The 15,505-nt window shown below is 45.7% G+C and overlaps 1 protein-coding gene across 1 annotated transcript; it reads left to right on the top strand.

The window, feature by feature from the left end:
* Positions 1–2,264: 2,264 nt before the first annotated feature.
* LOC144106530 (uncharacterized) lies at positions 2,265–10,322 on the top strand. Its single transcript, XM_077639377.1, has 4 exons — positions 2,265–2,461; positions 5,457–5,960; positions 6,869–7,116; positions 9,386–10,322. Exons 2-4 carry the CDS (start codon positions 5,479–5,481, stop codon positions 9,817–9,819), a joined length of 1,164 nt encoding a protein of 387 aa, XP_077495503.1. The 5' UTR covers positions 2,265–2,461; positions 5,457–5,478; the 3' UTR covers positions 9,820–10,322.
* The last annotated feature ends 5,183 nt before the right edge of the window (positions 10,323–15,505 follow it).

The raw sequence follows: 15,505 nt of genomic DNA, 5'->3' as shown, positions 1-15,505 counted from the left end.
GTACCTTGCACACAAATCTTTCAAGATACTAGCATTCTAGGTTTCTAGGTACAATACAAATACAATCGTAACGCGAAATATTCGAAGCTATGTGCACTGATAAAGAAGGTTCGAAATGCGTAAGCACCCCGCCTGTCAGTCTATCAAAAAAAATATATATTGTTCCTGAAACGTGGCGTTGCTACCGCGCGTGTGTGAATGTCAGCATTTTGAGATGTCTTATATTGAATGTTTTTCGAATAAACGGCAGTTGAAGACTAGCGTCTGTCCTGTGTATTTGTGTTCTTTGTCTCGCGTGTTCACTAAGCGCTAGCAAAATGATTTAAAACGCTTTCCAACTAACCCATGAAGCACCGGTTGTCATCAAGGTCTTGGAATAAAACAGCTAAAAATAAGAAACACGGGAAAATCGGAAAGTACACATCGGATAAAACTGCTCAGTTACCTTTTAGATGTATCAGCTATTTTTAGTGAGATGATTTGTGATTAGATATAGACCGGATATGGTCAATGAAATGAAGGCTCCCGCTTTGTGGAAGCTGAGGTTAAAACAGAAAGTGTTGTTAAATCACCTGGACACGCTGAAAAGTTGCACGACAAAAAAAACGATGTGGCCTCGGGTTATGAATATATGTAATAAAGAGGTAAATGAGAGATAGTGTCCTGTATGTCTGACTATTGGATTACAATGTCACGTTTGATTGGTGTCATGTTAGAATGTAAGCATCCTCATTCTGGATTACCCCTAGAAGGAGGTTATATAAGTTTTATATAGAGACCACTCAGGTGAGGCGACTTCGGGTTACACATTACCAGAAGCTAGTTTGTGGACGTCATTTAAAAAATATCTTGATGCGCTGCGTATTTCGTCTACATTTTGAATGTTTTGGCGCAAATAGTCTCAATGTGCGTCGACCAGGTTATGAAATTAACTCCTATTTTTTGTTAGGCACCCGAGTCACCTTACCGTTCTCTCTAGTTCTCTACGGTTCTCTAACACTGCATATAAAAAAAAAACACGATCCAGAGGTGTGAAACTCGCTCGCAGCCCAAACTTTTGGCGTGAATCCTTGTTGGGCGTTGCAAAGTGCCGTAGGCTGTGCTGAGCCACAGTCCCCTCTTACACAATTCTCTGAATTTACTCTGATATGCGAAGAAATGTTATTTCGACCATTCTTAACATATATTTCAAAACACGGGGGTTCAAAACTTTTTTTGGACAAACCTTATCAGGAATCAATGAGGGAGTAATAGCTGCTACTTACAACTACAATTTTTTATATATTTTTTAGTTTATGGAGATTTAACGTCCCAAAGAGAGTCAGGATATGAGAGACGCCGTAGTGAAGGGCTCTGAAAATTTGGACCACTTGGGGTTCTTTAACGCGCAATGACATCGCACAGCACACGAACCTCTAGAATTTCGCCTCCATCAACCTTCGACAGCCGCGGCAGGGATCGAGCACGCGTCTTTCGGACCGGCCTCCGAGTCCCATAACCACTGATCCACCGTGGCAGCACTATTTTATAAACTTTATTGATACAAAAAAACGTGAGACTGTAAACTTTAGGCCCAGACAGCCTCCATGCACTCCAAATACACTTCTCCACACATTTTAGTCAGGGCAAGTTAAAGAAAAGAAAAAAAGGCTTATACAACCTATTTTGGATTGGCCGTCTACTACGCCAAGAATAGGAGTCAGGCAAACATTTCTAAAACTCAAGAAAGGCTCTTGCCACTAAGTGCTCTGCAGTTTAGGCCCCACATCTTTGTGCCGTCCTTTTGCACTTCCCTACCACCATTCGACGCCAGCCCGCCCAAGCATCGACGCTGGCCCGCATTTGCCGCACTACTTGACCCGGCCCGCCAATGGTATCGAGTCTGCAGCCGCCCAAGCCGCAATGATACGACTGGAATCGTAACACGCCCGAAAGAAAAGAGGATTGATCCAAATCATTTGCGCTCACTTATCCGTGGCCGAGGTTCGCACGCCCCGTTTATCGCCACACCCTAGGCGCAGCAAACTTGACACTCACCTTATGACCCGCTTTCGATATCGCAACTTATCATGTCGTCGCAAAGGGCACAATTTGCTCTTCAATTTGCTTTTGACAAAATCCGAGAGCCTGGTTCTCCTTCTCTCCGTTTCATCGTCCTTCTCGCCACCTCCAGGTATTTGATAAATGCAACTGCGTCAATACCGAGTCACGTGCATAAGATAAGCCACTCTATTTAACTTCCCTGCCAAGGGGTTCACCGTAGTCAAGCACAAGCTGCGAGCACTCCCTACTCACTAGCATCCTTAACCTCCTTGACATCCCAGCTTAAGATTTACGCCCCTGGCCGTCGAAGTAGAGACTGCACCCGCACGCCACAGCGGCACTGGCATCTTTGGGGCTTGCGCTCGTCCTTGGAGAGTTCCGCCCCTGATCTTGATCCGCATAGTTCCCAAGGAGTCTTGTGAGTATCAAAGTGGTCACAAAGTTATAATTACCACAGCGGTCAACCTTACATTGAAGACAAAAAGGTGTACACGAAATAGTGATGAATTTGACTGCAAAAGAGAAATTATACTAATGCCTACCCTCCAGCTGCAGAATTCGAAAAAAGTGGTAGGCTTTTAACGTAGTTAAACCGAATAGACTTGCGAAAGCATGCGTTTAGCCTGGTTGGCTCATTGCTGGGTTGACTGCACGTCAGCCGACGATATGAGACTCACGTTAAGCTCTGATCGAGGTTAATCTGATCTGATCTGTTCGCGCCGCGGGTGGAAGTCGATGAAGACGACGATGTGCAATGCACAGTGCAAGAGTGTGTTGCAGTGTAACCCGATGTGTGATCAACACTGCATAGTACTCTGGTGCAGTGGCCAGCGAAGCTGATCTGTGTGAGTCACCGGGGCTTTGGAAGCCTGTCGCGTCAATATTTATTTTATTTCTGGTTTGGCTAAAGTCAATCTCAAGGTCTCCCTCCCATTGGCTAGACCTTGAGCGTAGCTTGTCCGAACTTTCAGAGCTTCTTCCCATATGCTGCAGCTCGCGGGGCGCTCCTCTGAATTAATCAGTTTCTTCAAGGCTTCACACAAGATTCTTGGTTGGCGCCGTGTTATGTAGTGCTTTGGCAGCGAAATAATCTTATTGTATCACTTGTAATGAAGCTTCCGAGGAGCAAGACGACTCAATTTTGAATAACTGCAATTTATTTGCGAATTCGGTAACATTTAGCTCTATATATAGAGAAATGCGTACTCCTTACTTTCTGCTTGCTTTCTTTCGCTCAACTGTATTTTTGAACCTGAGATTCATTAAAGGTCATTAGTGGAAAAAGGATCTTAATACCTACGCTGTGTTTCGCTGTTATATATGCAATCTAAAAATTTACATTAAGCCGTAATGAGGTTGAGAGCGCATTAGAGATCAATTTATACTCATTGTCGAATGCTTACCAGTATTACTCTGATAATCCAGTGCAGTAATCTCCAAGGACCAGACCATAGCTTAGCCCATAACGAAGGGAACAAGACTGGTTAAACAACTTCGTGATAACAGAGCAGTATATTCTAAATCTAATTGTTTTTTTTATTTAGATTGTTCTTTGGCTGCCACAAGCTTCATTTGTTCACAGATAAATCTTTGCGAGGCTGTCTGCAATGCACGCAGACCAGATGTTGTCGTAAGAATTCGCCTTTCGTCCAGCGCTTCCTTTTCTCTCTCCCCATTTTGTTATCGCAGGTTGTTTGTAAACTCAGGCAGTGATAACCACGCAAAGCGGGTCACATTGATAGACATCCATGAGTGCTCATACAGGTACGTTCAGTGACACGTCTAAGAACCGGGGCTTCTGAGACCAAGGTTGTTTCTTCAAGGCAATCTGGAGAAGCACTTGATACCGGAAACGTCGTATCCGGAGGGACAGCTCTTGGACAGGCTGTCTAATTTGAACGTCTGTCTGCTGTTGTCTGAGTTTACTTAGCCATCTTCATTCTTGCTGAGTCATTGTTAGTCCGGCGTCTTTCTCCTCTCACCTACAACTGAAGAAGAGGAGACGAGAAGGTAAAGGTTAGCAGGTGGTGTGTGAGAATAGGCAAATACCTCTAAACACCATCTGCCACCCTTGGCAGGTGAAGACCTCACACAGGCTCAGACGCCGAAGAGTTTTCCCTTTCGTGACCAGCTTAGTGCTGTCGCATTAAAATCACCAATAGGTGGTCAAAGGATGGGATGCAGCACTCGGCGTTTGCGGTATTTCGCTTTTACTTGGATAACCTATACCTCGATCGCCTATCAACTGCATTCTTTGAACTTGATTTCGCTGTCTCTTTTTCACTCACATGCTGGGTGGGCTTCCGGAGAATGGATTTGGGTGGAGGGTGTATTGGAATGGGTGGGTCCTTGGTGACGCTTGGGAGAGCGGTGTGAAGAGTTAGATGGGTGCTCTTACTTTTTTGCTGTGAGCTCGGCTACTACTTCACACGATCCACGCCGTTACGTGAAGGGAAGATGGAAGGGAGGCTTTCTGAAGGGGGAAGTGGGCGGAGGGTGCAGAAGGTGGGTGGATGGTGGGTGCCGCTTCTAAAGGGTGAACATATATGCGTGGTGGCTGGCGCTTCAGCTGTGTTGAACCTTTTCTCGCCCAAGGTACAAAAACTGTAAGCTCGTTTTGAAAAGCACACATATCCATTTCATCGCATGTTGGTCTTTCCCTCTTTTCATTACAGTGTTAAAATAAGCACATTTTGGTTCGACTCCTCATTCACAAGGCAGAGCTCAGCTAGTTTGGACACGCTTTTGCGGAGTGGGCTGGTATGAATGATCGCGTTACGTCAGCACCCCAGCCGCATCTATTAATATTTATACAGTTTTCGCAAGTTCAGTCCATCGGTGACCAGCGTGTTGTTAGGCTTCTGTTTACGTTTCTAGTAAGAAATCCTTCTTTGGGTCCGTTATTACCGATTGACAGTTTCAATCTATCAATAATTCTACAGGTCGCCCACAACGAATGGACTTGTTGTGATCAGATTCGAATATGACTTTCTAGATTCAAAACCTCTCATGTATAGACGCGTGGCCGTTTCTTCCTATAAGGAGCAGGAAAAGAGGCCAAGTTCACGACAAGGCTTAGCCACTCGTGTGCTGTGGAAGAAAAAGCGAGTCTATATAGAACATAATTTAAGCCCCCCTCCCCGTTGCCCATTAGAGAGGGGAGTGGGGTTCTAGCCACATGAGTGGTGCGCCCCGCAAGTACCTTCGCTAGAACCCAGACGCTCCAACCTCTAGCTATGCGGTGGCAGGTGATGTTTCAAAACTCTCGTTCTCCACTCAATACTGTATTTGTTTTCGCGCTGCGGTCGCATTCGGCACTAAAAACATCATTTCCGGCTGCATACAAGTTACCGGCCAAATCAGTGGCTTCCGTGGTCATGAAAGCCTCCATCTCTCTTCCGCTGGCTGTGCAGGCCACAGAGCTTTCTTCAGGACATGGCACCGACGGCGGAGACAGACTGCCGCTACACACTCACCGGATTCGGCGAGTTTCTCGAATGGCGCACCTTACGGTTCGTGGAGCCGATGCCCAAGATTCGAGTGTGCCGGCTTTGCGGAGTCGTCGCCTCGGTGGGGAAGCTGCTGCCTTGCACGCATGTCCTGTGCGAGACTTGCAAGGACCAGGCGGCCGACAGGGGACTCCAGTGTCCCATAGATGGCACCACGTTCGTCGCCGAAGACGTTCAGGAGATGCCGTTCACCCGGCGCGAGCTAGGCGAACGCCACGTGCACTGCCTCAACGACGCCGGGAGCGGCGCCGCCGGCTGCCCCTTCGTCGGAAAACTGTCCTCGCTTGAGGAACACTTCATCGCCCACTGCGTCTACGGGACGGTGCGTTGCTCCAAGTGCCGGGGAAGTGTGCTCCGCAAGGACCTGGTCGAGCACTACGTTAACTGCACTGACGATGAGAAGTCACGGTGAGATGACTGACTTTCCTTGCCCGCCTTTCAAGGTCTCCTACTCGTTTCTCTTTGCGCTTTTGTTTGCCACGTTAGTGTAGTAACAACACAAAACCTGTGGAGGTCTAGTCAACATCCATGTTTGTTTCGAATATAAAAGATCGCAGTGCACATTTTGTAGAAACCACATCGTTTTGTCATGAAAGGGATCTCACTTCTTAAGGACGAAAAAGGGCAAGAGCGGGGTTATAGCCTCCATGTAAAGTCACACAATTAAAAACAAAACAAAAATACAAGCATTGTGAGTGCCTTCTTACCGCAGGAACGGGTTAGTCATTAACACCGTTCAAAAGAGGCAGTTCCGTTTCTATGCGCAGTCGAAAAAACATTGGAGGACGCTTAAGCTTCGCCTTTAAGAGTGCAACGCGACACATCGTTTTCGACAAACCCAATGCCGCGAACGCCAGCACAGCTTCCGCGTCAAACGAACGGGACTCAGCCGCAAGCTTCGTGGTGAACGCGCTTTGGATGTGCGCTGCGTTGTTCGCCGTTCACCGCGTGAACCCTGCGTGCCCGCAAGGCCCCACTGCGCCCGAACGAAACGAGCGGGAGGCGCTGCCATCGCGCGCTATCTGTTGGGGCAGGAGCTACATTGCGCGGAGGAGGAGGGGAGAGGACGATTTTTCGCTCACGGCCAACGCCGGCGAAGCCGATGCCGACACCGGCTTTTCTGCAACACGAGCTCTTTAACGCTGTCGCGTTAAAATGAGTTTTCGAGCCCAACCCTGGTATACCCGGTTTACACCGACTATATTAGCCTGTCGTCCTACTTCGCTGAAACACTTTTTTATGCCAGTAAGTTACATGTCTAGGGTGCAGTATTAATGCACGCATGTTGTTCTGATTTTCTCTTAACAACTCTGCAGTCCCGCCGATCCTGCACCGAATGGCAAGGTGACTGTCGACGCTGCCGATGCCGGCCGCCTGGCCACAACGTTGAGGGACATTCAGCACGGCCTCAAAAACGTGGTGGAAGGCACCCCCAGGGCCGACATGAGGCTTGGATCGCTGCAGAAAAAGGCCAGCTCGGTGGTAGACCTCCTCGAAGTGCTGGATCCGAAAGGAAGTTCACCTGAAGCGTCACAGCACAGCAGTAGGCGCAACTCGGCAGCAGGTGCGCACCCTTGCTTTTACGCCACCTCAAAGCGTGCTATTACAAATGACCAAAGTGCAGTTTTAGGGGTTATTACCCTCATGTAGATATGTCTAGAGTTTCGGGAAGTATTTTACAAGAGCTGTGACCAAGCCCACCATTCCTCAGTCAGTTGGCTACCTATGCGCCGCCTGTACTAGACACAACGTAACTGAAAGGGAATATATTCATAAGTAATTAGGAGTTAACTGGAGGGACCAGTAAGCCGCTGCGCCACCACGTTGATACAAAATGACTAATCTTCCAACGCGCTGCAAGTCCTGACTTGTGAAGCGGTTCATGCGCTCGCACTCCGTAGTTGTGACTGTTATAGTAAACCTACAGTGATACGCACTGAACACTCACAACTGCAGCGGCAATTTCGAAGTATCTTACGGAAACTAAACACATCTGTCCACTTATTCAGGCTTCACGCGTTCAGCTTGTTTTCGTTCTAAAGCTTGCCGCATGCGTGTCAGCTTCTCCTTTTGCGTGCTTTAGTGCACTACATGGTTTTACCGATACGTTCAGAAATACATATCTCAGAACAAAATTTCGCCCAAAACTGCACACCCCGGTCCTGCTGATTCCTGATGAATTTATTTCAAGCCAAACGGTGATTGTGATGCCAAAAAGTTTGGCACGAAGCGACCATGTACACTAACAGACACAAGTGGGTCTGTTGAGATTGTTACGCTTGCAAATTTTTCACGGCAGCTCACAATCCGAGTGCAGCCGTAGATAGCAACCACACCTCAACCATGTTACACGTTAGTTTCCACTTAGAGTCGACTCAAACGATAAATCACAAATTAATGTATCCGGAAGCAACATATAAAGTTCAGCTAGCTAGTAATCCTTGGTAACGGAACAGCAACAATGTTCAGAGTGAACAGGCACAGGCGATAGGCAACAGCTTTCGTGTCGAGGTCTTTCAATACGCCTGTATCTCTTTGGGCTCTATGTTAGTGTCATATATATCTGAAAGACTGCAGCCTGATACTGCATGTGTCAAGTCTCAACCGTTTTCTAGCATGCGCCTTTTCAATTGGACCGCTGTTTGGATCCGTCTTAGACAATGCACAATCAAGGACACAAAGAACTTGCATTATCACGCCTGCACGGTGGTTAGGTTACCAGTCATTCCCTGCGTGTCGCTCGCCTACTGACAACTCTATCCCGGGAATGGCGCACAATGTACACTTATATCAATTGGAACGTTTTTTCCAGTCACTTCGGTTGCAAAGGACCAAGACGTTTAAGTGGAGAAATGACACTTACTTTAAAATAAAAAAGTAGTCTCGCAAGACAAAATCGGGAAACTGTATTTTCATTCTTTGTATATTTCTTGTTTCCATTTCATAGTCAAGGAGTGAGCAGGTACAGGTAAGCAAGCGGCCGTAAACAAGCGGCTTCTCAGCCCTCAAACCCCGTCGACATAGGAACAGCGGCACGTAGTCACATGATTTACAAGTGAAACGCAAAATTACATCAAAACGGAAACAATACACAAGTCACAGACCGGGTGACGTGAACAGGATAAAATACATTACGAGAAAATATCATAAGCAAAAGAATTAGTAAATGGGAAAATAAAAATAAGAAATGCAGTAGAAAACCATGTATTTTAAATGTGCAGAAAAGTTCATATGTAGCGCTTGATACATTCGACGCAGACGATAGTCTAGAATATTTTGAAGCGAATATACCATTAGTGGGCAATGAGGTATGGTATGGTGTCAATACCTTCGTTATGGAGGGTGTTAAGCAGCCTTGGCAGTGTACTTTTTAACATTTGTGAACCACAGTAGGTCCGAAATTGAAGCATATCCAAAATCTCGATTATCTAGCGTGGTACCAGGAAATGTTTTCCTCTGAGGGTGTGTATTGGCTATATCTGGAGTAAGTTTTATTTCCTAAACAAGTTAGCAATGTTCTCAGTGTACGGAACATTTGCTATTACGTGTATTATCTTTTTATTCATTAGAAGTAGCTAGCTTATTCAGGTTTGAATTCCTCGTTGTGCCACGAACAGGATGGTGATAATCCATCTTGGGAAAGAACAAAGTAATTATGAATAACACCAGCTAAAGTTGTGTCCTTCCTTCATCCTTCTCGAAAAACTAGACTTACTTTGGTACGAAGCCTATGGTAATTGCCTTAATATCGAGTCAAACATTAAGATTTGGCCCCAACAAATCATGAGCATCATTTGATTTATGAATTTGGTCGTGGCATTTCTTTTTTACAGCATCCTCCAAGACCTTAATGTTTTGTGGTATTGACTCCATGCGCAAGAGCCAGGACAACCTGCTTCTACCCCTCGATGGGGCCTGCACACTCGCCAACTACAGGTTCACGCTGCAATGCAAGTTCGAGAAGAGCTGGTGCAAGCTGTCTGCTGTGTCGTTCCTGTTCACTTTATGCGTCGGTGATAGGGACGACTTCGTGGAGTGGCCGTTCGCCAAGCAGGTCCATATCAGCATCCTCCACCCGACAAAGGAAGGCCGGGACATCCAGGTACCCTTCAAGATATGTCCAGAGAAGAACGCGGTGTGCCTGAAAAGGCCCCGAAGTGGCGTGCTACAGAAAGGAATACTTTCGGAGAAGATCAGCTGGAAGTACATTGAGAAGAAGGAACTCTTCTCCAAGGACTCCCTCATTGTTTATGTGGAGCTCGAATGAGCCACTGACTCCTTAGCACATGCTGCAAACGTTTCACCCCGTCCTCTGTCTCTACTGCATGGTTTCTGCTTATACTCTAGCTCCCTGCTTAGAGTAGACATTTTAGACTTAAAGATCAGCGACGTTTTCTAATTTGCCCACCTTGTTATTCCCACTGATGCATCCAAATTAAATGCGTACAAGTTTTTTCTGGAAGGATAAAGTGAAATGCTTAGTTAGAAGTTGGCTCGGGAGCACGGCATTCTATCCTCGGCATCTGATCAGATTCGTGACGATTTCAGTATGTGCACGTGTGTTCCCAGTTTTCTTGGGCCGGACTAGGACCAGCCATGACTTCCGCTCCTTACAACCAACGTTGGAAGAGAGGTATAAGTTATATTACTCATGGCGTGCTAATATTTCTATATTTTACTCTTCCATCCGAAACAAGGCCGTTTTCTTCGGCTAATAACGACGAATTCTTGCTATGTTCATTCATCTGCTTGCCTGAAATAAATTTTTTTTCGAATAACGCTCGTCCGGACCTTCTGCTTTTGCATCGGTTTTATTTCGTCCTATGTCTTATGATTTGCATCACAGCTTCGATATTGCAAGGCGCAATGACTTAATCTTTGACTAAGATTAAATAGTAAGTGCTCGCTTCGGCTGCATCTATGCTTAGCTTGGACAGGAGCTCAATTTACTTTCAACAAGTAAGAAAGGTTGCAAATACTGCTACTGTTTGAAACAGGACTGAAATTTCTTGCCAATGTCACACAGACAAGTCGCACCAGGCGTCATGCGTCTTATGTTACAGAAACATGAACAGGTAAAAGATATAGGCGTGAACAAAAGTGGACAGATCACTTCACAGTTTTTATACCCTGAGGCAATAAACATCGCTTCAAAAAAAAAAAGTGGACAGATCACATGCATTGGGCCCGTCACAGTCTTTATGCGGGACACTTTTGCTTAACAGAAGTACGCGGCCAGAAGGCCAGAATATCATGGCGAGCACACTGGGCATATCTCAAAAAAAGCTGCAGCGCTGTCAGACAGCGCTGACTCTCGCGGTTTCCTTGATCCCTTCTCGTTAGAACTGATGCTTGGGCGAGTTGGAGTGCCATTTCAAAAAGTACAGAGCACACACTTTGGTCAGGGACGAAAAGAAAGACACACGAGGTCGGGCGCTGACTTGCAACCAACAAAATCTTTATTGCTGGGAACGAGGAAATATATTTGTGAGCCTCAAACCAACAAAAAGAAAAACATACTACCAATTCGTGCTGGTTCATAAAAAAAAAAAAACAATCGAGCATTGTACACGGCAACACATCATCACTTCCCTGCGGCTAGAAACCCCAATTCTTTTGCTGACAATGCCATGTAGGGGCCGCTAACACATGCTTTTTAATTAGACCATGCAATGTGGGCGGCTTTATTATTTTCACGCGTGGGCTTATTCCTATGCCTCCTTAATACCTTTGCTGGTTGTGCGAACGAGTCGAGAAGCAGTAAGCCATTGCTTCCGCTTACGCCGTTGCATTGAAAGCTGGCAAACCTGTCGCGGTTATGTCATGCTATAAAAATGCGCTAAGCAAATCCTGTATTCACTCTATGCAAGATAGTTTCAGTCACCAAACCGGTCGGCTAGTGAAGGCGGGGTATCTCAAGCAACTGCTCGTGTCTGTATCTGAAGCAACCCAAAGTAGGTTAAGCCCATACAACAAAGGAGGAACTGGCAGAATCAATCAAGAGAGCAGAAAAGACAACAGCTGTTTAATACACTCGTCATTTCTTTCACAGACTAAAAAAACTAGGCAACCAAGATCACGTCAGAGTTGTTTTTTCGGCTTCCGAAAAGCTTGAAATGATGTCTAGAAAAGTTATTACCGAACTCATTCCACAAGTTTTCGCCACAAAGCACCAGAATTAGTTCATTGCATCTCAGGAAGGTGTCGTCTATACCATTTCATTATCCTGCGGCAAGCAATACGTGTGCCAAATAGGAAAGCAATACCTGTGAGATACTGTGAAAGGGCCTCTCGGCATGCATTGCAGAGATTTCTGAAGTAAGCCTGGCCACCCACGCTCCACAAAAACAAAGGTTTGAAGGAGGCACATTTAAGTAAGGCGTGAAATGACTAAAGCCGCATACATTGTATGGTACAAAAACTCATGTGTTAGCAGCCGCTCCACAGCACTGTCTGCAAAAGAACTGGAGTTTTTTGCGGTGTGTTGTCTTGTACATGAGTTCGGTTGTTCCTCTGTATAAAGGAGCCTGAATCATCATTGTGTTTTTCTTCTTGTTGTTTGGCGCCTCACCTATGTATTTCCTCGTTCCAAGCTATAAAACTTTTGATGTAAGTCAGCGCCCGTTTATATGTGCACCTCTTTTTGTCGTTGTCCAAAGTACACGCAGTATTTTTTGAAATTACTACCCGCTTTGTTTACGCCTGTACACTGGACCTTTACCTGCTGAGGATGACGCTACGAAGGATCGCCGGTCATTTCGTATCTGGAGCGCCGAGTGGGTTGTGCCATGGTCACCAATCTCTACAGGGGAAGAATCTCAATCTCTGAAACGTCTGAGATCGTTAGAGAAGAGAAGTGAGAACAAGCTGCTCCAACCCGCTTCTTAATAAAGGCAATCACATTTTCTCCTAGGTATAGGCTCTTTGGGAGACTGCGAGGTTACTTATGCTCCGCTCGTGATTCATGAAACGCATAGAAAACGAATCAAGAAGCACCGTTTACTGTGCCTTGAGTGCACTCCATCATTAGCCAGGCCTGCTCGTCAAGCCATATTGCAAGAAAAACAGAAATTATTTGATATAAACATCTTCAAGCCTTTTGAAGTCATGGAGGCAGGCACCCTTGCCAGAATCTAAACTAACAGGTTGCTTTGAAGGTGTCTTCTTTTGCTTCGTACACCAAGGTGCAGTTATTCCCAGGCTCTGGAACAATGTCTTGTGTCATGCGCCCTGACTGAGCATTATTTTCTTGTACAATTTCAGAGGCAAAGCGACCGACTTCAATTTAATGCCTGTTGCAAAACACTTCTGTTCTGATAACGACGCGTATAAGAAAAAGACAACTAAATATTTCCACTTAAACAAAAATGTTTGCCATTGTGAAAAATATAGTCACGAGACCGGATATTATGGATGTCACTGCATGCATTTGTGGCAGCAGTACGCTCCATCAGGAAGTCCTTGATCTGCTCTATGCTACGACAAACCCTTGTAACTACATTACTGCGGTCCATAGCGGAGGCAAGAAATTTTCGCAGCTTTCTACACAGTGGAAATCGCTCATAACTTTTACTCGGTGTCATACGTCATAAATTCACGCTCTCTGTGACGAATAATAGACCCCATGTGTGCAGCGTACAGCAGATTTACGTAGACTGGTTTTCGATTCGGGAAGTAAACGCTTGTGGCTTTCGAAGCACGCGTGCCCTTAAAGCACGTTTCCGGAAACTCAGGTTATGTCTGGCTAGCCCAGCAACCTTCATTAACTGACTGAAAGTCCTGTGCACACCAGCAGTGTCAAATGGAAAGGAGGAACCCAAGCAGCAGAGGTCACCGGCCCAATATTACAACAGGATGGTCCCATCCTGGTCCTTTGTAGGGCCAGCTTTGCCAATACAGTTCCTATGTTGGGCCAATTACTTGTGCTGCTTGGGAAGCGCCCTTCAACTTCAGAGGGCATGCCGTGGATCCAGAACCCTCTTTTCTTTTTCACTGGTAAGGTCAGTCAAAATCAAGAATCTTTTTTGAGATTTTGACAAAGCCTTAGCCCCGAAGTCAAGAAGAACTATCTGGGAAAAAAAGGGAATTATGTTAATCGGAACTGCTTTGTTCGCCTTATCACGTGAACCACTGATGCGCACAGTCTATGCATCTCTTGGGCGCCAAAGTTTAGCGTACATAGCGGTAAAAGCACCGCAAAAACGCATATAAAAATCGAAAGTGTCATAAAGTTTCGCACGGAACTTTATCCGCTGTTTGTCTCAGATTTCATAAGAGAAGAGAAATGCATCAAACAGAAGGCCGATACAAGAGACAAAGAAGCTCATATTTCCCTTACGGGAGATCTATAAGTGTACGTGAAGTTGCAGATGGCAGTGAGATTTATAGAATTTTTCATGAAAGTAGAACAAAATGCATATATGGGCTGACCACTCCAAAGGATAAATATTCTGATAACAACCTCACGACACCTGTATGGTGTCTGCGAAGTTATAATCATAGCGTTATCTGAGATTTATTGCATATTTCGTCAAAACACAATGAAAATATTAAGCTAGCCACTGCAATTAAAACCACGGTGAGAACGCCCTAACGAGAGATGAAGGGCGTCTGGCCATGTAGTTGAAGCCGGCATTGTTCTCTGAGATTCATTGCGCGAGCAGAGAATGGGAATGCGAAAGTGTATAAGGCACAGCAAAGAGCATACGTGTTGATAACGCCCTCATGAGAGATAGATCGTATTTCTTAAGACCCGTCCAAGGTGTTAAGTGACCTTTAACACGCGTCTTCCAGTAATAGAAGAGAAATGCATATATAAGCCGGACAATATGACAATAACGAACTCACGACAGACCGAACGTTTCTGCTATGTTGCGACTTGGACCTTATCGTAAATTATCTGTCTGAGTAGCCCTACTTGAACTCAAATTTCCGTAGCCAACACAGTTGCGTGACGAAAGAATGAGGTGTGCGCACGTTTGCAGACGGCACCTCGACGGAATTATCTCCGCCTGTTTGTCTTTTTCAGGTACTCGAGCTCTTCATGATACCTGCTCTTTTTGATAATAATTGCATCAATAAAAGGACGGTGTTGCGAAAAGAGAAACGAGATATAATAGAATCCTTTTTACCGCGCGTCAGTGTCAAAGCGACGTTCGCAAGTTTCTTCAGCTGAAGCGATCGAGCTTTGTACTGAAATAACCGCACTCGGAAAATTTCAATTTATTTCAATTGCGCCAGGTTTGTTGAAGCTAGGGACTTGAATTGTTGCTCTTTTGTGCAAATTTCGGCAACTGCTGTGTGTTAATCTCACATAAAAATAAAGCTCGTTTTACTTTACATATTTTGTTCTTTCGCACTACATAAGCTGCCTGCGCGTGCGAACAGTCCTTTATTCAACTCCAAGCTGACAGCACCGTGCCGAATCATTGCATGGGCAGCCGAAACGTGCGCTGATATTCTAAATCCAGGAAAATGCCCGCCAATAGCCGCGTTTACATGAATGCAACAAGTCGAAAAATTGAAATGAAAATAAAAATTGTTTTGGGGGGAAGGAAATGACACAGCATCTGTCTCACTCTATCGGCGGACACCTGAACCGCACCGTAAGGGAAGAGATAAAGCAGGAAGTGAACGAAGAACGGAAGAAAGAGGTGCCGTAGTGGAGGGCTCCGGAATAATTTTGACTGACATCGAACCGCACGCAGGCCCCTCAGCGTTTCGCCTCCATCGAAACGCAGCCGCCGTCTCCAGTTCCTTTTTTGACGGGAGGTGCAATTACGTCGAGGAAGAAAGTACAGGACGACTAAAGTCTTTCCTTCCGAAAACCTTCTCTTTCTCTCCAAAATGGGTACTGAAATCGACTTCTCTCGCATTTGTCTACCCCGCCGCGGTGGCTCAGTGGTTGGGGCGCTCGACTACTGATCCGGAGTTCCCGGTTTCGAACCCGACCG

Source organism: Amblyomma americanum, chromosome 10 (assembly GCF_052857255.1).
Source record: "Amblyomma americanum isolate KBUSLIRL-KWMA chromosome 10, ASM5285725v1, whole genome shotgun sequence".
Classification (NCBI taxonomy): domain Eukaryota; kingdom Metazoa; phylum Arthropoda; class Arachnida; order Ixodida; family Ixodidae; genus Amblyomma; species Amblyomma americanum.
Note: the sequence above shows the minus strand (reverse complement) of the source record. Positions and strands in the feature narration are given on the sequence as shown.

Excerpts from the sequence above, each read along its gene's own strand:
- LOC144106530 (XM_077639377.1), top strand. The coding sequence starts at position 5,479 with ATGGCACCGACGGCGGAGACAGACTGCCGCTACACACTCACCGGATTC. Across the intron at positions 5,961-6,868 it reads ACTGACGATGAGAAGTCACG|TCCCGCCGATCCTGCACCGA; the intron begins GTGAGATGACTG and ends ACAACTCTGCAG. Across the intron at positions 7,117-9,385 it reads TAGGCGCAACTCGGCAGCAG|CATCCTCCAAGACCTTAATG; the intron begins GTGCGCACCCTT and ends TCTTTTTTACAG.